The sequence below is a fragment of the Parambassis ranga genome, chromosome 5 (assembly GCF_900634625.1).
Source record: "Parambassis ranga chromosome 5, fParRan2.1, whole genome shotgun sequence".
Taxonomy (NCBI): domain Eukaryota; kingdom Metazoa; phylum Chordata; class Actinopteri; family Ambassidae; genus Parambassis; species Parambassis ranga.
Genome location: NC_041026.1, coordinates 7,549,124 through 7,573,158, shown reverse-complemented (window position 1 = coordinate 7,573,158; position 24,035 = coordinate 7,549,124). Strand labels below are relative to the sequence as shown.

Below are 24,035 nucleotides of genomic sequence, written 5' to 3'. Positions count from 1 at the left end.
TGTGTCTAGTTCAGTGTCCTGTCTCACAGATCTATCATTTATTATTCACAGTGACTACAACAATATCCTGAGGATCTGCCTGCAGACCTGCAGCTTTAAAGACTTTAAGGCAAGAACAAAAAATACAAAAAAGACACACTGCTTGTCAGCTCACACAATAATACACAAAGAGAGAGATCATTTGCAATGTAAACCGTTGTAAATGTCTGTACCTGGGACTGGATCAGTATTGTCTCAATGAGCATTAACGGTTGATTTATTAGTCTCATTAGCGTGCTTCAAGTTATTATCTATTGAGATGAACACTAAAGTCAATAAACTCTTGAGTTAAAATGTGTTTACAACACATTGGTCCCTGTAATGTAGTCACATCCTTTTCAGCACTAATGATCTAACATACAACATAATATAAACACTGAGAAGTTGATAAACAGGAGATAAATACTTTGTGTAATATACAAATGAAGAGAAAAATAAAGACAAAGTATAATTTGTCACCTTCAGTGTGTCCGTAGAGGAGTGTGCTGAACACTGAAATAAAGATTAAAACTTCATCAGACATCATCAAACCAAAAGAAAGTGATCAATCACAACATTAAAACACTATATATACACACTGTAGATGTGTGGAGCCAAATCCAGCAGCACTTCAGTGTAAAACAGAGACATATCAGCAGCCGACGTTCATAAAGACACCTGTCTGCTCAGAAACACTCTTCAGAAACAACAAGTCAGAAATGTACTTACAGGATAAGTCCAGCACACAGAGCAAAGTGTGCCCCATCCTCACATCCAGCACAACTGAACAAAGTGTTCTAACTATTCATAATTATAATGCTGAAGACAGAAGTGATGTTTCTTTAAAATGTGAGCTCAAAATGTCTCACCAACGTCTACTTCTGAGTATAGACTCTTCCTTCCCTTTTCCCCCCAATTTTAGACAGCAGCTCTGCCCACAGCAGTTTCACATGGTTATATTTCCTGTCCTCTCAACACATATGAACATGTTTCTCTGCAAAGGTTAGGTTTGGTCCCTATAAATGTTATTGTACTAAGACTGTTGAATTAAAGCCTATTGCAACATGTTGTTACATGAAGTTATTGGATTATTTTTGTCCACATCTTATGTTTAGAGCAATACAACTTTGCAGCACAATAAATAAAAAGCATCATTTTGTGTAGAATCTATACATGTCCTCACTCTGAGGTGCAATGTTTTTGTGGTTGTCACCTCACACACAAAACAATGACTGACTGAAGTTTGTTTGTTTCACAACAACTTACAAAATGAGAAATATGTGTATGTGTAACACAAACTGTGGAGAATACAACAAAATGTACTTTGATGCACACAATGACTGAATTAAAGGGAAAACTCACCACTTGTTCATGCAGTCAGTGCTGAGTTGTTATTTGTCACCAGTAGAAGCTATTAGAGGTTTGCTGTATTCTGACTGCAGATATTCTGCACTGCACAGATGGATGGTGCAGGAAAGCAGCACCTACACATAGCTAACCAGAGGAGAAGATCACTGCAGGTACCTTACCAACAACAGTCCAACTTCACATTGTTGAAATGAGGACATTTGTTACGTGGTTGTGTTAGACAGTATAGGCCTTGTACACTGGAACATGAACCAAGCCAAGTGTCCACTTCCTCTTCACACATGAGGGAGGTATGTTAGCAATAATTAGATGCAACCACATTGAGACCAGAACAAGTGTGTTTATCAGTAGTGTCAGGCACTGAACAAGATGTGACGTCTGTTTTTTTCAATGCTATGATAATAAATTCTGAGAAACATGAATAATTATTTCTAGCACAGCTACGGTCTGCTGTCAGGGCTGCAGCATGTTGTATTCTAACTAATCTTCTTCCTCTTTTCAGTATTTTACACCAAAGAATAAATGATGTGCTCGGTCTTTGGTGCAGAGGTGGCACAGATAAACCTGTGACAGAATTAAAACATGGCCAAGGTCATAAAACCTTCCTCCCTCTAATGGAAATGTAGGATACAGTAGAGAAAAGAACATCATCTTCCCGCTCAAACTCTAAAAGGCCTTTACACTCCAACCCTGTAATGTGCAGGGTTAGCCTTGGCACCTGTGCTGTATTGTGATGATGGACAGTGGGGCAGAGAGGCACAGACACAGAAGCACACATTTTGCATCCTACAAAACAAAGGCCATCACCTTGATGCAGACCTCTCTGATGTGGCTTTTTTTGGTTTTTCTCTACTTCCTGGTCCATGTGAGTAAGGCAGGATCCTCTAGCGTGCAGCATCTGAACATATACTTACATATAACACAGATAAAATTGCCTTTTCTTTCATGTTTACATGTCTATATGAGCACAGTTAGGACCACAACGTCCATTCAAGTTGGCCTATTACCCACAGACAATCACATACATGTGAAACCAAAATAAAAACAAAGTGACTGCATTTTTAGTAACCATTCCCACATTTACTGCTTCTTCCATTTCTGATTGTGATAGCAGTGGCTCTTATTTAATAATAGGAAAGCTGTTTGGGAATTCCATTAGTAAAACATCAAAGGCTACAGACAGTAAAACAATGAATTACATTTGATAGAGAGAAAAGAAAGGCCAGCTGGAGGTTAAAAAGGCTCATGTGCATGTATGTAATAAGCAAATGATGGTTTATAACAATTAACAATCTAAAGCAGGCCAGCACTGAAACATGTTCTGTTATCAAGCTTAAAACAGACAGCTAGTCATTGACTTCATGCTGCCATCTGTGCTTCTCTTTGTTTGTTGATGATGAACGTCTCTTCATGGACCTGAAATAAAATCACAGCAAACAGTCTCAGTTTAAAATACTGTCTTTGGAACATGAGCTCTGACTGTATATGAAGAATATTACCTGTGTTTGGATTCACATTACTGTAGTCAGACAGTGACTCTTCTGGGTCAACATGTTGTCCTGTTATCATGATATCAATCATATATAAAATAATGATTCTCTCTGTATTTTAGTATCAATGTAACGTCTCATATTTTTATATACTCACTCCTGCTGTCCAGAGCTTTGAGCTGAATCAGATATGAAGCATTATAGTAATCTTCTTCAGGCTGACCTGAAATAACATTAATGTGAGAGTTTCACAGTGATTCTATAATTATTATACCTTTAACCTGCTCCATGTCAATCAAAGTGTGTACTGTACCATTTCCAGAGCCTTCAGCTCCTCTGATTGTGTCATAGACACAAAGGTCGCCTACAGGACAGTGAAACATTAAATGAGTCACCTCACATCTGTCACACTCATTTAAACGTCTTCATGTTTTTATTAAATGTTGTTATTGTTAAAGCTGCAGCAGCATGAATACATCTTATAAATATCTGTGAAAACATTCAGAACCAGATGAAACACTGACCGTGGAGAAGAGAGGAGTATATCTGATGTTGGTTTACTTCCTGGTTCACTGTCTGCTCTGCAGAAGAACCTGTTATTAACAAAAAAATGATCATGTTGTTACATGGTTTTGTAAATTTGTTCTGTGTCACATTTAAAGTTTATAGTAAATAAATGATGCATCAGAAGAAAAAGGTCTGACCTTTGGACTGTCTGTAGTGATACAGTAAGAGCACAATGACAAAGAATAATATGATTCCACACAGCAGTCCAACAATTAATGGCACTGAGGATGAGGAGCTTTCAGGTCTGGATACAACTATTAGAAATAATAAACATACATTAATACACTTATATTGGACTTGGTGTCATTAGTACAGACAATAATTCAATTCAATTCAGTTCAATTCAGTTTTATTTATATAGCGCATATTACAATCAGACATTGTCTCAAAGCGCTTCACAGGAACCCCCCTAAGAGCACTGTGGCAAGGAAAAACTCCCTTTAAGAGGAAGAAACCTTGAGCAGGACCCGTCAACTTAAGGGGAACCAGTCCTGCTGCTAGTCAGAGAGGATGAGGGAGAGAGAGAGAGAGAGAGAGAGAGAGGATGAAGGAGAAAGAGAGAGAGGGAGAGAGGAGCAAACATGATACAAACATGATACAGTACAGAGCAAACATGACAGCAAGATGAAACAGTGATTATATTGTAATAGATATCTATATATATCGTCGGTCCATAAGTAGGAATAGTAATTTGATAGTAAAGATGAGCAGCAGGGGCTAGTGAAGTCGATGAGCACAGGAGAGACTGCAGGTCAGTATGCAGGTCTTGAGACCTGCAAAGAGAGAGAGCGAGAGCGAGGCACAGAACTACAAGGAAGACAGTTAACACAGATTATGAGACGATATTACCCAGTATGATCCAGACTAAGGAGAGTGGAGGAGAGGTCAGAGGGTGCTCAGAGGATCGTGTTTGTGCCCCCCGACAACGTAGAGCAAGAGAGACTTCACGGGCCGGACTGCAGGTCATCATCCAGGTCTTGAGACCAGTGTGAGCCAGACTAAGGAGAGAAAAGGAGAGGTTAGAGGGTGAGAGGGAAACTGCTCAGTGGATCATGTTTGTGCCCCCCGACAACGTAGGCCTAGAGCAGCATAGCTGTGCTACACACTAGGTCTAAGGCTAACTGTACGCCTTACTAAACAGAAAAGTTTTAAGTCTAGTCTTAAAGGTGGAGGCAGTGTCTGCCTCTCGGACCCAGATTGGTAACTGGTTCCATAATAGCGGTGCCTGATAGCTGAAAGCTCGTCCTCCCATTCTACTTCTATGAATCCTAGGAACTACTAGTAAACCTGCACTCAGAGATCTGAGTGTCCTATTAGGAACATATGGTACAATCAGGTCCTGCAGATACAATGGAGCAAGTCCATGAAGAGCCTTGTAGGTTAGAAGAAGGATCTTGAAGTGTATTCTTGAGTCCACTGGGAGCCAGTGAAGAGACGCTAGGACAGGAGAGATATGATCCCTTTGGCTGCTTCCTGTCAGAACTCTAGCTGCTGCGTTCTGGATCAGCTGCAGACTGTTGATGGAGTAATGTGGACATCCTGACAATAAAGAGTTGCAGTAGTCCAGTCTTGAAGTGACAAAAGCATGGATGAGCTTTTCAGCATCACTCTGAGAGAGGATGCTCCTGATCTTAGTAATATTACGCAGGTGAAAGAAAGCGGTCCTGGAGACCTGCTTAATATGAGAGACAAACGACATGTCTTGATCAAAGATAACTCCAAGGTTCCTCACAGTCGTACTGGAGGCCAGAGTAATTCCATCCAGGGAGAAAGTATTATCTGATAAACTAGTTCTGAGATGTTTCGGTCCAAAAACAATGACCTCAGTCTTGTCCGAGTTTAATAGTAAAAAGTTGGAGGACATCCAGTCCTTTATGTCCTTTAGACACGCCTGTAGTCTGACTAGCGGCTCCGTTTCATCAGGCTTCATGGATAAATACAGCTGGGTATCATCAGCATAACAATGAAAGTTTATGCCGTGCTTCTGGATGATGTATCCTAGAGGGAGCATGTAGAGGGTGAACAGGATCGGTCCGAGCACAGAACCCTGTGGAACACCGTGGTTAACCCTTGTACCTGTGGAAGACACATCGTTAGTGTGAACAAAATGAAATCTGTCAGATAAATATGATTTAAACCAGCGCAGTGCTGTTCCTGTAATCCTGATCTCGTGTTCCAATCTGTGTAGCAGGATGCGATGGTCTACGGTGTCGAAGGCAGCACTGAGATCCAGTAGAACGAGTACAGAGACGAGACCCCGGTCCGATGCCATGAGGAGGTCATTGGTGACTTTAAGCAGTGCTGTTTCTGTGCTGTGATGGGCTCTGAAACCAGACTGGAAAGCATCAAACAGACTGTTACTACACAGGTGGTCGTTTAGCTGACTTACAACAGCTCTTTCAAGTAGTTTGGAGATAAAGGTGAGGTTGGAGATCGGTCTGTAGTTTCCTAGGACGTCCGGGTCCAGTGAAGGTTTTTAAGTATCGGAATGATCACAGCAGTTTTAAAAGCCTGTGGTACATATCCTGTTTCCAGAGACAAGTTGATCTGTCCTAATATAGAGTCTCCGATCAGAGGAATAGCATCTTTGAGGAGCTGTGAAGGGATCGGATCCAGAAGACAGGTAGTAGGTTTAGACTTGCTGATGCTGGTGGTCAGCTCAGGGAGGCCGATGGGCGCGAAGCAGTCCAGAGTTAGATCAGGATCCGTTTCCAGAAGTGGCGGTGTATCCTCAGCGGTCACAGAGAGATTGTGGTTGATTTGTCCTCTAATAGTGGTGATTTTATCAGTGAAGAAGCTCATGAAGTCTTCACTACTAAGAGCTGCAGGAATGCGAGGCTCCACAGAGCTGTGGCTCTTTGTCAGCCTGGCCACGGCGTTAAAGAGAAAGCGCGGGTTGTTCTTGTTTTCTTCTATTAGTGATGAATAGTAGGCTGTCCTGGCTTTACGAAGGGCCTTCTTATACGTCAGCAGACTGTCTCTCCAGATCCTCCGGGAGTCATCTGATTTAGAGGACTGCCACATCCTCTCCATCCTACGTGTAATCCGTTTCAGTGATCGGATGTTTGAGTTGTACCACGGAGCTAGCCTCTTCTGGTTTGTAGTTTTCTTCTTCTTCAAATCAAAACAACATTACCGTAATGTAGCAAAAAAGGAGCATCAAACATCTTTACTCACCTTTAACTGACATCCAGCTCTGAGGTGACTTCTTTCCTGAATGTTCACACCTGTAGAAACCTTCATGTGACTCTGACACTGCAGAGATCTTCAGCTCCCCTCTGGTATCACTTTGAACAAGTTTGTCATTGTGATAGAAAAACACATTGGAAAGTTTGTTTTGTCCTCTCAGTCTGCAGCCAAGAGTAACAGAGTCTCCTTCAGTCACACTACTGACAGGACTCTCCAGGATAAGACCATAAACTGTAAAGAGGACATCAGTCAGAGATCAGCTGATACAGACATTAAAAAGACATTTTAACATTGTTGACACATAAACAGCAGCTTTGTACAAACTCCTATAAATCATATCGAGCTTGTTTTGATGATTTCATCATTTCATTATTGATTTTTTCTAATTCAAAATCCAGACTGACTCAAATAAAGACTGAAGATGTTTAAATTACATCTACACAACAAAGAAGAAATCATTTGTCTGTTTTCTCACATACAATTATTTAACATAGCATAAAGTGAAACATATATGATCTATAGTTATATAAGATGTTTAAAATGATTAAAATATAATAAAATAATGTATTATACCATGTACAGAGATGTTGACTGTGTTGCTGAACTCTCCTGATGCAGACTCACACCAGTACACACCAGTATCAGACTGTGATGTGTTGATGTTACATGTGGATCCAGTCATTGTTCCCCAGTTAGAACACGATGACAGACGTCCTTCATCAGAGAACTTCCTCACTCTCCACTCAGTAGAGTTTCCCTCACAGGTCAGTGAGACAGACTCTGTCTGTTGGACTCTGTCAGGATTCACTGTGAGAGACGCTGCTGGATGAAAACCTGAAAAACAAAACATGTCAAAGGAACAAAGTAAGAACTCAAAAATGACACGATGAAAAAATGACACACAACCAGCTCATTCTGATTCTCTCAATAAACAGAGGAATCACAGTGACAGAATAAATTCTTCTTACTGAGAGGACAGAATCAAACTGACCTGCAGACCAGACAAACTTTGGGTCACTGTAATCAGAGTGATACTCTGGGTCTCCTCTTCCAGCTCTGCACACATATGCTGCTGTGTGTGTCTGTCCATGAATGATGATGGAATCCTGTGCAGTCCCATCAGTGCTACCAGGCAGCAGCACATAGCTGTAAGACCAAGAGTTCTTTGACAGACCAGGAACAGCTTTATACCAGTAGAACCTCCATCCTGCAGGTGGATGTTCAACCTCACAGCTCAGAGTTACTGAGGCTCCAGGACTCAGCCATGATGGAGACACAGTGAGGACAGGTCGGGGTTTACCTGTTGGAAAGAGATGATGTTAAAACAGACTGTCAGATTGCAGATTTAGTGTTTTATCAATAAAATAACACTTACTGTCAGATACTGTCAGTCTGACTGGATCACTCCACTCTGTTGTTGTATGTTCATTTTTCATGTAGCCCTTACAGCTGTAGGTTCCACTGTGTGATGAAGAAGCAGAACTAATCCTGTACTCATTCTGATTTAAAGGTTTGTTGGAGTCTGGTGCTTTCCATTCATAACCCCACTCAGTGTCTCCTCCTTGGATCTCACATCTGACACTGATCTTCTCTCCTTCATATATCTGAGACCAGTTAGGTTGCAGAGTCACAACAGGTCTGATTGAAGCTTTGAAACACAACAAGTTCATATCTGTTCATATTTTATTCATCCTGATACAAGATCACAGCAGACATTGTGTGTTACATACAACTCACCAAGTTTGTAGATCTTCACTGATTGGCTGTACTCTGTGTAGTAAAGTGGGTCTCCTCCTCTTCCTCCTCTTCCTCCTCTGCACCAGTACTCTCCTTCCTTTGAGACTCTGATTTGTTGGTCTGAAAGTGAAACAGCCTCCTGTGTGGTCAGAGGTTCAGAGGATTTCTGATCTCTGTACCAGAAGTATTTCCATCCAGAGGACTGTTTCACAGAGCAGGTCAGAGTCACACTGCCCCCTGCTGGAACAGCTGACTCGTCTGCAGTCAGGACAGCTGTTGGTTTAGCTGCAGTTCAGTTTAGAACACAGTGAATAAAAACATTAGAATTTATTTAGTTGTAAACAAAAACAATAAAACAAAACACTGAAAGAATCAAACTTACCTGATACAGTCAATGTGGAGGCATAACTCCACAATGTGTATAAATTCTCTTTCCTGCCCCGACATCTGTATTCTCCACTGTCAGCAGAGGAAGCTCTGTTGATTCTGTATTCATTGGATGTTGAAGGAATGTTGGACCTCCCATGTGTCCATTCGTACGTCCACTGACGTCCTTCAACTCCCTGAATGTCACATCTGAGGGTGATCGTCTCATCAATGAATATCTGAGGCCAGCTGTGCTGCAGAGTGACTCTGGGAACTGTTCACATAGAAACATCCAGTCAGTCAGCAGAAAGTGTGATAACCTTAAATATTTCTTATCATATTGATCTTTTTAACAGCTGAACTCTGTAACAAAGTGCTGTGCTTTGGTGTCCCGGTATTTACTCTGATTACATTTTATGCTGACATCATTTTATTTCATTCAATAAATTCCAGTGATTGTTTTTCATTAGTCCAACAGCTCAACATTGTTAATATTCCTCTGTCCACTTCTGAAGAGAGACAGACAGGTTTACTCCACAAAAACCAACTTTAAGGGGAAGAAATGCAACAAAAGCTTCTGATTTAAAACATGGAGCTCAGTGGTGCTGAGGAAGAGGAAGTATTAACACAGTAACAAGCAACATTAATATAACTGAGGTGCAATTTGGATCAGTCCTGTCTAAAAATGAAGAAAGTAAAGTTCTGATTTTTCAGCATCATCAGAGCAGGAGGAGCTTCTGACATGTAATCGATGTTTTTTGTTTCTGTTGGTAACAAAATGTCTCTTTTCTTCATTACTGACAAACACATGAAATATTTGAAAAGTTCATGTGTTTCAGAACTATTTATTAAACTCACCAGTTTCCTTAATGGTGACTTCATTGCTGTACTCTGTGTAGAACACTGGGACTCCTCTTCTTCCAATGCACACATATATTCCTCCCTCAGAAACACTGACAGTGTCTGATTGATCATTTATTGATTGAGCTCCAGAAGAGTTATGTCTGTACCAGTAGTACTTCCACCCTGAAGAGACGTCTACAGAGCAGGTCAGTGTTACGCTGCCCCCTGCTGGTATGACTGTCTTGTCTGCTCTCAGTGAGGCCCGAGGTTTACCTGCAGTGAGGAAGAAAAAATGAAACAGTCAGTAAAAAACAGTAAAACAGTAAATAGTAAATGGTTAGAGTATGAATTACTGCAGAAAAATCTTTGCACTTCATTCTTTTCAGACACTGTTGTGACAACAGGAAGACATGCAGCACAATACTTAGTGTGTATTTAGTAGCACTTAAATTGTTGGTTAGATTTGACCTAATTCAGCACTTTTATATGGATAAAAGATGATCAGCTTACCTGATACAGTCAGGGCTTCACTCCACTCTGTTGTTAAATTGTTGCTTCTACCCCGACAGCTGTATTTTCCACTGACAGATGCAGAAACTCTGATGGATCTTTTGCCATCCTCTGTTGGAGCTGTGTGTACATTAGGTGGCGTCCATTCATACGTCCACTGAGTTCCTTCAGTTCCCTGAATGTCACATCTGAGGGTGATCGTCTCACCAGAGAATATCTCAGTCCAGCTGTGTTCCAGGATCACAGAGGCCTTCATGGAACCTGTTCAAATCAAAAACACCCAGTTAGAATACAAAAGAGATTAAACACAAACATGTTATTTGTTTTAGTACTAAACTCTATGATAATTATGTGAATACATGTTGTGCTGTGGTACATCTTAAAGTAACCACTGTCACCATGCTGTCAGCATCATAGTCTGGATTAACTCTCAATACAGACAAAAGGAAAAAGAGTGAGATTAGCTGAGGCAGACAGATGTCTGATGCAATGTTTTTCTTATAAACTTAAGAGAATTATTTTTTTTCTCCAAATCAACCTTCCACATTAAACAACATCCTCTTTCACACTGAGACTATGCTGTACATTCTACTAAAGCTGTTGTCTTGTTTACAACAAACAAACAAAACTTCAATGTGGTTTCAGAGAGCATGCAGACAGAATTAGAAGTGTGATGTAGTGTCACAGTGTGTCTAGTTCAGTGTCCTGTCTCACAGATCTATCATTTATTATTCACAGTGACTACAACAATATCCTGAGGTTCTGCCTGCAGATCTGCAGCCTTAAGGCAAGAACAATAACCTGGGACTGGTTCAGTATTGTCTCAATGAGCATTAACGGTTGATTTATTAGTCTCATTAGCGTGCTTCAAGTTATGATCTATTGAGATGAACACTAAAGTCAATAAACTCTCGAGTTAAAATATGTTTACAACACATTGGTCCCTGTAATGTAGTCACATCCTTTTCAGCACTAATGATCTAACATACAACATAATATAAAACACTGAGAAGTTGATAAACAGGAGATAAATACTTTGTGTAATATACAAATGAAGAGAAAAATAAAGACAAAGTATAATTTGTCACCTTCAGTGTGTCCGTAGAGGAGTGTGCTGAACACTGAAATAAAGATTAAAACCTCATCAGACATCATCAAACCAAAAGAAAGTGATCAATCACAATATTAAAACACTATATATACACAATGTAGATGAGTGGAGCCAAATCCAGCAGAACTTCAGTGTAAAACAGAGACATATCAGCAGCCGACGTTCATAAAGACACCAGTCTGCTCAGAAACACTCTTCAGAAACAACAAGTCAGAAATGTACTTACAGAATAAGTCCAGCACACAGAGCAAAGTGTGCCCCATCCTCACATCCAGCACAACTGAACAAAGTGTTCTATCTATTCATAATTATAATATTTGAGCAATATATATAAAACACAACAGGGTGAAAATGCAGCAATGGAAGATTAATTTAAAATTCAATTCATTCAATTTAAAACATTTTATACAATAAAACATTTAATTTGACACAGAAACAACTGATGTTAACTGATTTGCGCTGATGGAGACTGGATGTTGCTGTATTCGTCTGATGGTCCATCTGAAAGGTGAATGTTATGAATTAATACAATGACTTAAAATCTGCTTTATCGACAGTTTAAAAAAGCTCTTACCTCTTCCAGCATCTTCAGGGCTTCTCATTGTTATCATCTCATAGGCAGACTCATCACCTACAAGATAGAGACAGTTGAAGTCATACTTTATCTGACCGGGATGAGCAGTGAAGCAGTGTCACACTGACCGTGCAGAAGAGAGGAGTACACAGGCTGTTGGTTTTCATACTGGTGGTCTGTCTCAGGCTGTGCACGCCTAAAACAATAACACGATTATTAATGAGGTACAAATGTGAATGTTGTGTATGTAGAAAATGAAAAGTAGAGTGTAGTCCCAACCTTGTACAACACAGATCTGTAACAAAAAGAAGACCTTGTTACTTTTATGTTTATATCTGAGACGTGACACTAAGAATGCTAAAAATGCACAGAGGTGACAAGGTGACGGTTCTTACCATAGTGTCTTTTTTTGAAGCAACAAACACACACAACTACACCAACTATAATGGCAATCAACAGACAGCCTCCTCCTGCCACAACCAGGACAAGCATCAGTGGAACTGTAAAGGAGGAAAACATCAGCTTCCAGCACCAACACCAGCATCAACAGCCGAATCTACAGCAGGTACATACATGGCTCATTTCCATGGTCGGTAGTGGTACCTTTTCTGCATGTGACTGTAGTGGTTGCAGACTTCTCACTGAAAATATTGGAGGCCGTGCAGGTGACTGAGGTGGTGCCGTCTTGTGGACTGAGGATGTGTCTCAGCCTGGGGCCTGTGAAGGTTTGGCTCCTCACAGTCCAGTTGTAGGTGACGGTGCTGTCTGAGGTCACAGTGCAGTCCAGCAAAACTGTGCAGGACTCATTGTAAGCGATCCAGGTGTTGTTGATTTCTTTCAGGACAGGGCCCTCTGTTATGGGCTCTGAATGAAAAGAAGAAAGAAAGATATAAAAAAGTGACAAAACCTCCTCAGAGTTTTTTTTACAGGATGATTCTGCCTGGGATCCATCTAAGAGGATAAAAATGTCAGCAGTGATCATAATCATCTTTAGTCCCTGTTTAATCAACACTTTGTGTGTAATAATGACTTTCATTTAAGGGAAAAAATGAGCATATAAGGTTTGACCACAGCTACAAACAGAAGCCTATCAGAGGTGTCTTACCATGAACCAGCAGAGTGATGGTGACTGTTTCTCTTTGTTTTTTGTTGACCTCTGACAGAAAACTGAATTCACCAGAATCCTGCAGAGTCAGTCCTCTCACTGTTAAACTGAAGTCCTTGCGGTTGATGCCTATTCTGTCCTTAAACTGATCAACTTTAGTTACATCTATAGCCGGTCCTGAAGCTGTTGAAGTTCTATATTTCCATGTGGCTACAGTAATCCCTTCACTTGGTAAACATGATGAGAGTTGCACAGTGAGTCCAACTTTTTCATGGATGGTCCGAGGACAGTTGGACGCCTCTACATCTGAAACACGTGATCAAACAGAGTTCAATCATTATGAAAGGTTACCAACTATGTTCATTATAGAAATGACAGGATTATCTAAAAAACATCCAACAGGGCCACAAGAAGTGGGACAGTGTAAACCTTTGTCTCCCCCTTCTGACAGCCATGGTGTGACACATTTTTTAATTTATATTATTACTGTATTATTGAATATTTTTAAACTGGAAGTGTCCTTTTTTATTTAAAAATGCACCATAGATATTGTAATCAATCTGATGAATGAATGTGTGCACACATAGCATAACAACTTCAGTTTGTACTGTGATTTCTGGAAGCATCAATGTAAAGATGTATAGAACACATCAACAGACAATACATTGATCTCACAGTATGCTCATTTTGTCAGGTGTCTATAATAGTCTGTGATGACCAAAGCGCCATTCTCTTCTAAGCAGTGGAACCACATGCGTTGACCACAGAGACTACAGCGGTAAACTGAAGCTGGTTTTAATCTGTGTTCACCACTTCCAGTCAGAGCTGGTGTAGAGTGAATCCAGGAAGTGTCTGTATTCTGCTGCCATGTTTGCTTCACAGGGTTTTCCAGTAATTTCACCAGATACTGAGGCTGTATTAAAACTCTGATGCCTGATAAAACAGAGCCACACTCACAGCAACGAATCTAAAACTTCTGCAAATTACAGCGCGGCCCATACCCCCACCCCCTCGTTCCTGTCAAAGCAGTGACTTCTATGGCAATGTGACATGTAGGTTTAAGATGCGACACTATTCACTTAAAGACGGGAAGCAACAGAACAGGAACAGATGACCCATGCCTGATTCTTTGAGTAGATGCAGCAGGAAATCTGCTGACATACAGGGTATGTAAAATGCAAATCATAGCTACAAATATGCACAATACACACAAGGCGCTACAGTTTGCAAACAAGCAACAACAACACACTTTATTCAATAAATCCTCCAATTTTTAATCAGGAAAGGAAAAATAACACTTTTGTTCTGTAGTGAAGTATCAGTATCAGTGACCTGGTGCACAGCATGTTAGTCCAGTTTTAAAGGCGCCACTGGTGCAATGTAACTATAGTCATGTTGCCTTTGACACACACACACACACACAAAAACAACTTCCAAGGAAGACGTTTCATTTCCTGAAAGAGCTTGTCCTGAAAATGTTGCAATCTAGAACTACAACTTCTATCATAAGCACATTTCAGAGTGCATGAAACTCCTGACAAAGTAAAAGTTCAGAGATTGGTGTACGTGCCGTGGAGGTAGATGCCGAGGAGCAGTGCAGCACTGTATGTGAAAAAGCAGCACAGGCAGCGACGACGACCACCAACCATCTCTGTGAGGAGAGGAGCGAGATCTGTTTCCTCTTTTGGTCTGAGCCTTAACAAGCAAAGAAAAACACACACATGCACACAGAGGGTGGAGAGTAGGGGGCGGTTTTCTGTCAACGATGCAGCAGAGGAAGGAGTCAGAAACATGCTGAAACAAAAGCTGGCACTCAGATTAATGAGAGAAGCAAAATATCTTCATATCATATTAGTTTGTATTCCAAACAAATCCACAATATACGTCAATATCTGTCTTAAACTGTGGTAACCCTACAGCAGTCTATAAATAAAGATGCACAAACCTTCCATGACCTCACTCACAGGTTTCTGAAAGCACTTTGCGTGGGAGTCATCCAAATGCAGGCAAAGAGAAGTAGAGGGTGGAGCTGAGGTGGGCGGCTGTCACGTAAGCATGGGTACACTCAGAGGTGGTGAAGAAGTTTATGATGCTCAATATTAAGTCATTGAGTGATGAATTGTATAGAAATGACTCATTCGACCTGTGATAGCATCTACAGAAACCAAAACTGTTTGGTTGCCGCCTGTAAACATGTTTTTGGAGGCCTAGTTCAAATAATTCACAGAGACTCTAGTAGCACCATCAAATTACATCAACATCGGCTGTGGCTCGGGTGAGACATAGACTTCACCCTGTGGTTGCACCATTGGTGTGTGAATGTGTGTGTGAAAGGATGAGGGTGGCTGGCCGGGCTAGGGTTAATCTGTGAATCGTCACCATGAACTGCATACATATGGACAAACTCATTGGCTCTTCGTCAGTGATGTGCGCCCTCTGTCAAAAGATTGTCACTTGAAGAGTGAAGGCTTGTCAGCGCAGAAGGAAGTGAACAACCCAGCATTAAGATAAAGGCTATTCTTGATGCATTCTGCTCATCAGATATGGCGTAAGAGGTGTGAAACTGCACAATGCAGAGGTGCCAGGCCATGCTAACCGCTCTGCTCTGTAGGAACTGCACTGACTGGTCGCTGCAAAAAACACATAACACTGATGAAAACCAATTCTGACTGTTAATATGTGTAATAAAATGAATGTCACTCTCTGCTGCAGACTCTTATCAGCATCAGTCTGTGGTTTCATTGGTCGGGTATACATGTGAAAGATAAAAACATGCAGCAGTGTTTATCTTCTGCAGCAGTGGTCTGCACCTTTGAATGCTTCTACACGTCAGACACATGGTGCGTTCACAGAGGAGGCCTGGCATCAAACAGAACTTTTAGTGACGCTTGCACAGTGCAACCCTGCACACAGCTGTGCAGCACTCAGTCTTCAGTGTCACTTCTACATTGATTCACACCTTTATTTTAATCAATGTTACCTCACCATAGCATCCATCACACTGAACAGACAGTGGGTGAACAGGTTGGCAGACCCACCTTCACTCCTGCTCACGTCACTGTCACAGAGACAAACCAGCAGTTTGTTAGTCCTGAAGACCAAAAGGTGGACATATGTTACACTGAAATATCTCACCACACCATGATGCTGCAATGCCAGGTAGAGGATCAAACATCAGAACCCTGCAACTCCAAAACAAGTTATAGATTACCATCTCTGTGACAACTTTTTAGAAAATAATTTAAAAAAATAAATGAACGTAAGTTGTCATTTTTAAATTGTGCTGTGGGTGAGTGGCTTTACACATGCATGAGGTGAGTCACAGTTCAATAGGAGGCTGTGATGAGGTTTTTGGTAATTTTCCATTTTTAAGGAACAGAATCTGAACAGAATACTCACACTGGACACTCCCTTTCTCTTCCCTGTTACATCATTTTCTATTTCAAATCAAATTTTCTATTTAGACTTTGTTTGAGGGGAAAAAAGAGAGCCACATTTAGACCTGTATGCAGTGCGTGTAGCAGCATGTTTACTGACATTTTAAAAGAAGAAGTGACACAACAGCCAGTAAAACTGTGCTGACCAGTGTGTCAACAGGGAAACAGAACCAGGACAGAACACTTATTCAACCCACACTGAACTGCCTCCTCAGAGCCACCTGCCACAAAAAGGTCAAACATGTACCGGTATATATAGACTTATTTATTATATAGATTTTTTACATTATAGTAAAACAGGATAAAATCATTATGGCTACTGAATCAGGAATATTATTTAAAGTATGCCTCATACATACACATTTGAGCTCAGCAAACCATGAAGCAATATAAGATAGTTAAAACACAACAGGGTGAAATTAATTTTGTGCAGCAGAGGTAGCAAACATTTATGCAATAAAACATTTAATTTGACACAGAAACAACTGATGTTAACATCATCTGTAGCTATAAGAAGCTTAGAGGACAACATAGAGATCGGTCTCAGTGTTCACAGCTTATCTGATGGTTCATCTTAAAGCGATGATTCCCACAGTGTTACCTTTAGACTTCTCACTGTCTGTATTAATAGAATGACTTAAAATCTGTTTTATCGACAGTTTAAAAAAGCTCTTACCTCTTCCAGCATCTTCAGGGCTTCTCATTGTTTCATAGACAGACTCATCTAAAGGCAGAGACAGTTGAAGTCATACTTTTGTTTTATCTGACCGGGATGAGCAGTGAAGCAGTGTCACACTGACCGTGCAGAAGAGAGGAGTACACAGGCTGTTGGTTTTCATGGTGGTCTGTCTCAGGCTGTGCACGCCTGAAACAATAACACAATTATTAATGAGGTAGAAATGTGAATGTTGTCTATGTAGAAAATGAAAAGTAGAGTGTAGTCCCAACCTTGATTCCTCCTTCTGAAACACTGACAGTGTCTGATTGATCATTTATTGGTTGAGCTCCAGAAGACTCTGAGGTACGTCTGTACCAGTAGTACTTCCACCCTGAAGAGACGTCCACAGAGCAGGTCAGTGTTACACTGCCCCCTGCTGGTATGACTGTCTTGTCTGCTCTCAGTGAGGCCCGAGGTTTATCTGCAGTGAGGAAGAAAAAATGAAACAGTCAGTAAAAAAACAGTCAAACAGTAAATAGCAAATGGTTAGAGTATGAATTACTGCAGAAAAATCTTTGCACTTCATTCTTTTCAGACACTGTTGTGACAACAGGAAGACAAGCAGCACAATACTTAGTGTGTGTTTAGTAGCACTTAAATTGTTGGTTAGATTTGACCTAATTCAGCACTTTTATATGGATTAAAGATGATCAGCTTACCTGATACAGTCAATCTGAGGACTTCACTCCACTCTGTTGTTAACTCGTTGCTTCTACCCCGACAGCTGTATTTTCCACTGTCCATTCATACGTCCACTGAGTTCCTTCAGCTCCCTGAATGTCACATCTGAGGGTGATCGTCTCACCAGAGAATATCTCAGTCCAGCTGTGTTCCAGGATCACAGAGGCCTTCATGGAACCTGTTCAAATCAAAAACACACAGTTAGAATACAAAAGAGATTAAACACAAACATGTTATTTGTTTTAGTACTAAACTCTATGATAATTATGTGAATGCATGTTGTGCTGTGGTACATCTTAAAATAACTAATGTTACAAAACAAAAATAAAAAATAAAGCTATGAAACTTTTAAACTGTATTTACATCATCAGGATGAATCTAGGGTCAAACACACAGACTGAATATAACTATAGATAAAGTGTCCTTGACATCAACCACATGTTTGTGGATGTTGAATCTCTGTTGGAGGTTATATTACAAAATATATATTTAACCCTCAGGCGTCACTCTAAATTACTACCCTTTTGTGTCATTCATGGACAAAAATGTCCACTTCCAAAAAACTGCTATAACAACTTAACAGTTGGGTTATTTTCCACAATGGGTTATTTTCCACAAAACAAAAGTTAGGTGGCTGAGGCATTATATTTATATCTATCATAGATATGTCAAAGATTAGCCAATATTTTGAGTTTGATGCATTATTAGTTTTTGTGTAGCAGCAGTTTAAAATGGTATTTTCCACTTAGGTCCCATTAACTCCTATTATAATACTACATTTTTAATATCATAGCTATAACCTCTGACTTCAGCTACCAGACAGAGTCATGTCACCTTCAGAAGTTTTCTGATGACTCTGCCATAGTGGGTTGTATCAGCAAAGGTGGAGAGTCTGAGTACAGGACTGTGGTTGACAACTTTGTTACATGGTGCGAGCAGAACCATCTGCTGCTCAATGTGGCAAAGACCAGGGAGCTGGTTGTGGGCCTGAGGAGGACCAAGACACTCGCGGCTCCAGTTTCCATCGGTGGGCAGATTGTGGACATTGTGGAGGATTACAAATACCTGGGAGTGGTGTTGGACAATAAACTGGACTGGACTAAAAATACTGAAGCCCTCTACAAGAAGGGCCAGAGCCGCCTCTATTTTCTGAGGAGGCTCCGGTCTTTTAACATCTGTCGGACTATGCTGAGGAGTCTGTGGTTGCCAGTGCCATTTTGTTTGCTGTTGTGTGCTGGGGCAGCAGACTGAAAGCAGCGGACACAAACAGACTCAACAAACTGATCAGAAGGGCCGGGGATGTGGTGGGGGTGGAGCTGGACTCCCTGACAGCAGTGTCAGACAGAAGGATGCTGTCTAAACTGCAGGGGATCCTGGAGAACAGCTTCCATCCTCTACACCACGTGCTGCTGAAGTGCAGGAGTACGTTCAGTGCCAGACTGATCCCTCCTAAATGCACCACTGAGTGCCACAGGAGGTCCTTCCTTCCTGTGGCCATCAAACTGTACAACACCTCCCTCTGAGATCAGAACACACTGTCTTGTAATCTTATCCATATTGGATTTATTCAGACAAGACTTTACTGCACATGGTACAAGTTGTATTATATATGACTTTAGTCTTCACTTGCCAGGATTTGACTTGAATGTACATTAATGTTTAGAATTTATTAGGTTTTTTATTTAGGTTTTCACTACTTTACCGGTACCTTATTTATATTTCTGTCTTTTTTGAGTATACATGGAGCACCTGGAACGAAAGCAATTTCCCCCCGGGGATCAATAAAGTATTTCTGATTCTGATTCTGATTCTGATAACAACATATAACCATGCATTTCTTGATGTAAGGGTTTAATTTTTGAGAAAAATACTCTGTGTGCACCAACACAGATAAAATAGTGGCCAGGTAAAGAGGCAAAAATTAGATTAGTAATTGGTGAGCAAATTAATCATCAATCTAATACACAATAAAATATAAAACACTGACAAGTTGATAAACAGGAGATAAATACTTTGTGTAATATACAAATGAAGAGAAAAAATAAGGACAAAGTATAATTTGTCACCTTCAGTGTGTCCGTAGAGGAGTGTGCTGAACACTGGAATAAAGATTAAAACCTCATCAGACATCATCAAACCAAAAGAAAGTGATCAATCACAACATTAAATCACTATATATACACAATGTAGATGTGTGAGGCCACATCCAGCAGTACTTCAGTGTAAAACAGAGACATATCAGCAGCCGACGTTCATAAAGACACCAGTCTGCTCAGAAACACTCTTCAGAAACAACAAGTCAGAAATGTACTTACAGAATAAGTCCAGCACACAGAGCAAAGTGTGCCCCATCCTCACATCCAGCACAACTGAACAAAGTGTTCTATCTATTCATAATTATAATGCTGAAGGCAGAAGTGACGTTTCTTTAAAAGGTGTGATCAGAATGCATAGAGTATAGACTCTTCCTTCCCCTTCCTTCCTTCCTACATCTTATAAATATCTATGAAAACATTCCTGGTTCACTGTCTGCTCTGCAGAAGAACCTTTAACTTAATAATAAAAAATGATCATGTTGTTTCATGTTATTTTTCCCTAATAAACTTATCATGTATCAGTGTGTAATTAAAAAATCAGGAAACGTCTCACCTTTGTTCTTTCTGTAGAAACACACAGAGATCAGGAGAATAACGAGGACGATTCCAGTGATTGGTCCAACGATCAACAGTACAGGAAGTGAAGGGAAAGAGCTTAAAGGCCTGGACACAGCTGCTGAAAGTAGAGAAAAACAAGTACTAATAAACTTTATTACACCTGCAGTAAAATGTCCATGCAAAGTGTAAACATGTCCTGCTACACTTGATCACCATTAACCATTCAGCCCCTCTCACCTCTTATTGTGACGTCAATGTGATGTTTTACATTCAGCCATAGAAATAAAGGAACGACTCATTCATATCTTCCATCAACATGCAGCAATTTTTTACATAATGTGTGTAAACACCTGAACTTTAGAACAATAAAAATATTCTGAGTGGTTTATTACACAAAATGATCTGAATGAAAACCAAAAGTTTTAGTTATTGTGACTAAACAAAGAACCAGGGTTAGGATTTACTGACATCTAGTGGCCAATCTGGGTATTGCAGCAACCTGAATACCCCTTACCTTCGTTACTGATTCTCCAGGACTCAGCCATGATGGAGACACAGTGAGTACAGGTTGGGGTTTAACTGTTGGAAAGCGTTAAAATCTCTGAACTTAATTTTAAAGTATTCAGAAAACATACTCATCCTTCCCTAAAATCCAGCTCTGAATGTTCACACAGCCAAGAACAACAGAATTAGTTCTTCCTCATTCACACCTGTGAGATCAGATGTTTGTTACATCATGCTGACAGTTTGACAAACGTCTGCATCCTTTCTCACACTGCAGCTGTGGCTCAGAGCACTATGACATGGTCCAGAATTGTAATATATCCATATAAAGACAAACAAACAATGAGCTGTAAGGGAGATTCTGCTGATCAAAACTCACACCACTGCAAAGGTTTTGACCACAGAGCACGAACACTTCCTGTACACAGTCTGCATATACAAAGTAACCATGATATCAGAGACCACAGGTATCAACCATCTGCACATTTTCAACACATTTAATTTACACCGTGTGAATACAGCATACATACACAGCATACAGCAACAGAAAAGGCGACAATGACCACAGACAACAGCAGGGCTGATGTCACCCACTGGCTTTTAGACATTGAAACAATAAATTTAGTACAGAGTTTTTCACCCCAGCAGGCCAGCAGGGGGAGCCACAGTCCACCACAGAACTACCAATGAGCTGATGCAGGGTGAAGAATAAAATGAAATGTAAAAACCAACTGTTACACTGACAAATCCAAACATGCATGCTGTGTTACTGCTGCACAATCACCAAGACCTGTTCCTCCAGCACAGACAACAGACCAACACTTCAATATATATGTACACAAACCCCACAGAAATATGTTAAAAATACAATTACACCAGAAACACTGGAGACATGAACTTTATTGTAAATCTGACCAAATTTCAACAAAAATATATTTTAAACTCTCATAATCTGTTTTCAGTGAGAACAGCTGATAAAATGTGATCCTTGAAAATAGACCATGGATTATTAGATATATGCAATAACTGCTGGTGTCACTGCTAAAAAAGCTGTGCTGATACATGAGGATACATTCAGAGCTTAATACAAAAGATAACAGATGTAAATAATAATAATGATGCAGAACATGAACAGTAGAAGAGGCATGTGTTTTTAGGACAGTATTCAGAGCATGAAATACATCAATATCAAATAAATGTACAAGGTTCAGATTGACAGATTCCCAGAAACCAAACAGCTTCTGTTTGGTTCTGTTTGTCTCTGCACAGCCCTGTAAGAGAAGCACAAAGACAGAACATGGTTTATCACAGTCATCCATCATGTGGCACTTTGTGGAGAATAAATCACTCACAGTATGAATCCTACATGGCAGCATGAGCTCCGAGAGCTGCTCCTGCTCTGATTTCAGAATAAACTGCTGCATCAGCAGCTGCAGGAGCTGATGTTCCTGTGAATGGAGGCCTGATTCATTTAGAACTGTAATCTGATCATTCAGCATGATGTTGTTCTTAACCAGCAGCGTCCATTTATACAAAGACTGACTGTGTGTCGCGGCTTTAAGTCTTTACACATGACGTAAACTGTGGATGCATACATGTAAATACTGCACAATAACAACAATGGCAGCTGAATGCAGACTTTACTGTACCTGTTTTATTCTTGGCCTTTCCTTTCTTGTGGTGGATGATCTGAGAATACAGCAGATTATCTGCAGCAGGAGCTGATGGTGGAGCACACGTAATGTGTGAGAACATGAACAGTTCAGCTTCATGTTATATCTGTCTGTCTGCAGCACGGGATTATTCCATCTAAAACTTTTAGGAACACCTGAACCTCACACAGACCATGTGGAAGATTTGACTCTCTGCTGCCATCTACTGGTGATATGATGTAACTAACAGCATGCTGACCCAATAATTGCCTGCAGTGTGGTGCTATGACGACACTTTTCAACGCAAACATGACTGTTGTAGGTGACTGTACCTGCTGTCTTCACTTCAGAGTAAACACACCCCTCCTCTCCCTCATGTGTCCTCTCTGTTAAGACAATATTTGACAATAAAAAAACAACATCTTTTTAACTATCATCTCATTTTCTACACTGCATGTATTTGGAGTACTCACTCTTCTTTCCAAACTTCTTCAGCTCAACTACAGAGTATGTGACATCTTGGGGTCCACTTGCTTCTGTAATATACACACATCTATATTTATACAGTTTTATTCCAAACCTTAATGTGAGCTGAATGAAGAAAAGTTAAATAAAAGTCCACATTAGTATTTAATAAGTGCTGACCATTGAGAGGAGAGCAGTGTTCATTCGTACTGACTTCCTGATTTCTGTTGGAGCCCTGACTGCTGCTCTCTGACTGGAACAGCCTGTAAAATAACACATACAGTACATTTAATACAGAAACATGAAAGCACTGATGCATGTTGAAGAAAAGTTTAGAGATGAGTGCTGCACTAACCTGATAAAGCAGGAATCTGTGAAAAAAGACATTTGTTGTTACATGGTTTTATAATGTAAAAATATTCTGCTGTCATTCTGTGTCACATTTAAAGTTTATAGTAAATAAATGATGCATCAGAAGAAAAAGGTCTGACCTTTGGACTGTCTGTAGTGATACAGTAAGAGCACAATGACAAAGAATAATATGATTCCACACAGCAGTCCAACAATTAATGGCACTGAGGATGAGGAGCTTTCAGGTCTGGATACAACTATTAGAAATAATAAACATACATTAATACACTTATATTGGACTTGGTGTCATTAGTACAGACAATAATCAAAACAGCATTACCGTAATATACCAAAAAAGGAGCATCAAACATCTTTACTCACCTTTCACTGACATCCAGCTCTGAGGTGACTTCTTTCCTGAATGTTCACACCTGTAGAAACCTTCATGTGACTCTGACACTGCAGAGATCTTCAGCTCCCCTCTGGTATCACTTTGAACAAGTTTGTCATTGTGATAGAAAAACACATTGGAAAGTTTGTTTTGTCCTCTCAGTCTGCAGCCAAGAGTAACAGAGTCTCCTTCAGTCACACTATTGACAGGACTCTCCAGGATAAGACCATCATAAACTGTAAAGAGGACATCAGTCAGTGATCAGCTGATACAGACCTTAAAAAGACATTTTAACATTGTTGAC

At 40.3% G+C, this 24,035-nt stretch overlaps 2 protein-coding genes and 1 long non-coding RNA gene across 4 annotated transcripts in view; all 3 read right to left on the bottom strand.

Annotated features, from left to right (window-relative positions):
- LOC114436664 (protein sax-3-like) overlaps nucleotides 1–24,035 on the bottom strand; it is a 153,082-nt gene that overhangs the window by 45,756 nt on the left and 83,291 nt on the right. Inside the window, exons 6-10 of one of the 2 annotated variants that reach the window (XM_028407087.1) lie at nucleotides 17,264–17,454; nucleotides 17,116–17,180; nucleotides 16,992–17,039; nucleotides 16,019–16,066; nucleotides 15,880–15,924 (exon numbers count right to left, since the gene is read on the bottom strand). In XM_028407087.1, the coding sequence (XP_028262888.1) occupies nucleotides 17,166–17,180; nucleotides 17,264–17,454 (206 nt within the window). In that variant the 3' untranslated portion in view covers nucleotides 15,880–15,924; nucleotides 16,019–16,066; nucleotides 16,992–17,039; nucleotides 17,116–17,165. Of the gene's footprint in view, nucleotides 1–15,879; nucleotides 15,925–16,018; nucleotides 16,067–16,991; nucleotides 17,040–17,115; nucleotides 17,181–17,263; nucleotides 17,455–24,035 lie in introns of those variants that run through there. The other variant, XM_028407088.1, reaches the window with a different exon arrangement.
- The window catches only part of LOC114435448 (basement membrane-specific heparan sulfate proteoglycan core protein-like), a gene marked incomplete at its 5' end in the record, with an annotated part of 184,095 nt that continues 171,704 nt past the window's right edge, over nucleotides 11,645–24,035 (bottom strand). The window contains 3 exons of the mRNA XM_028405124.1: nucleotides 11,645–11,700; nucleotides 11,774–11,830; nucleotides 11,902–11,969. Coding sequence (XP_028260925.1) covers nucleotides 11,645–11,700; nucleotides 11,774–11,830; nucleotides 11,902–11,969 — 181 coding nt within the window. The remainder of the gene's footprint in view (nucleotides 11,701–11,773; nucleotides 11,831–11,901; nucleotides 11,970–24,035) is intronic.
- Nucleotides 22,578–23,529, bottom strand: LOC114436691 (uncharacterized). The gene is made up of 6 exons (XR_003670712.1): nucleotides 23,481–23,529; nucleotides 23,345–23,360; nucleotides 23,170–23,252; nucleotides 22,998–23,060; nucleotides 22,857–22,910; nucleotides 22,578–22,593 (listed from the first exon to the last, which is right to left on the bottom strand). It is a non-coding gene; the product is annotated as an uncharacterized LOC114436691 (long non-coding RNA).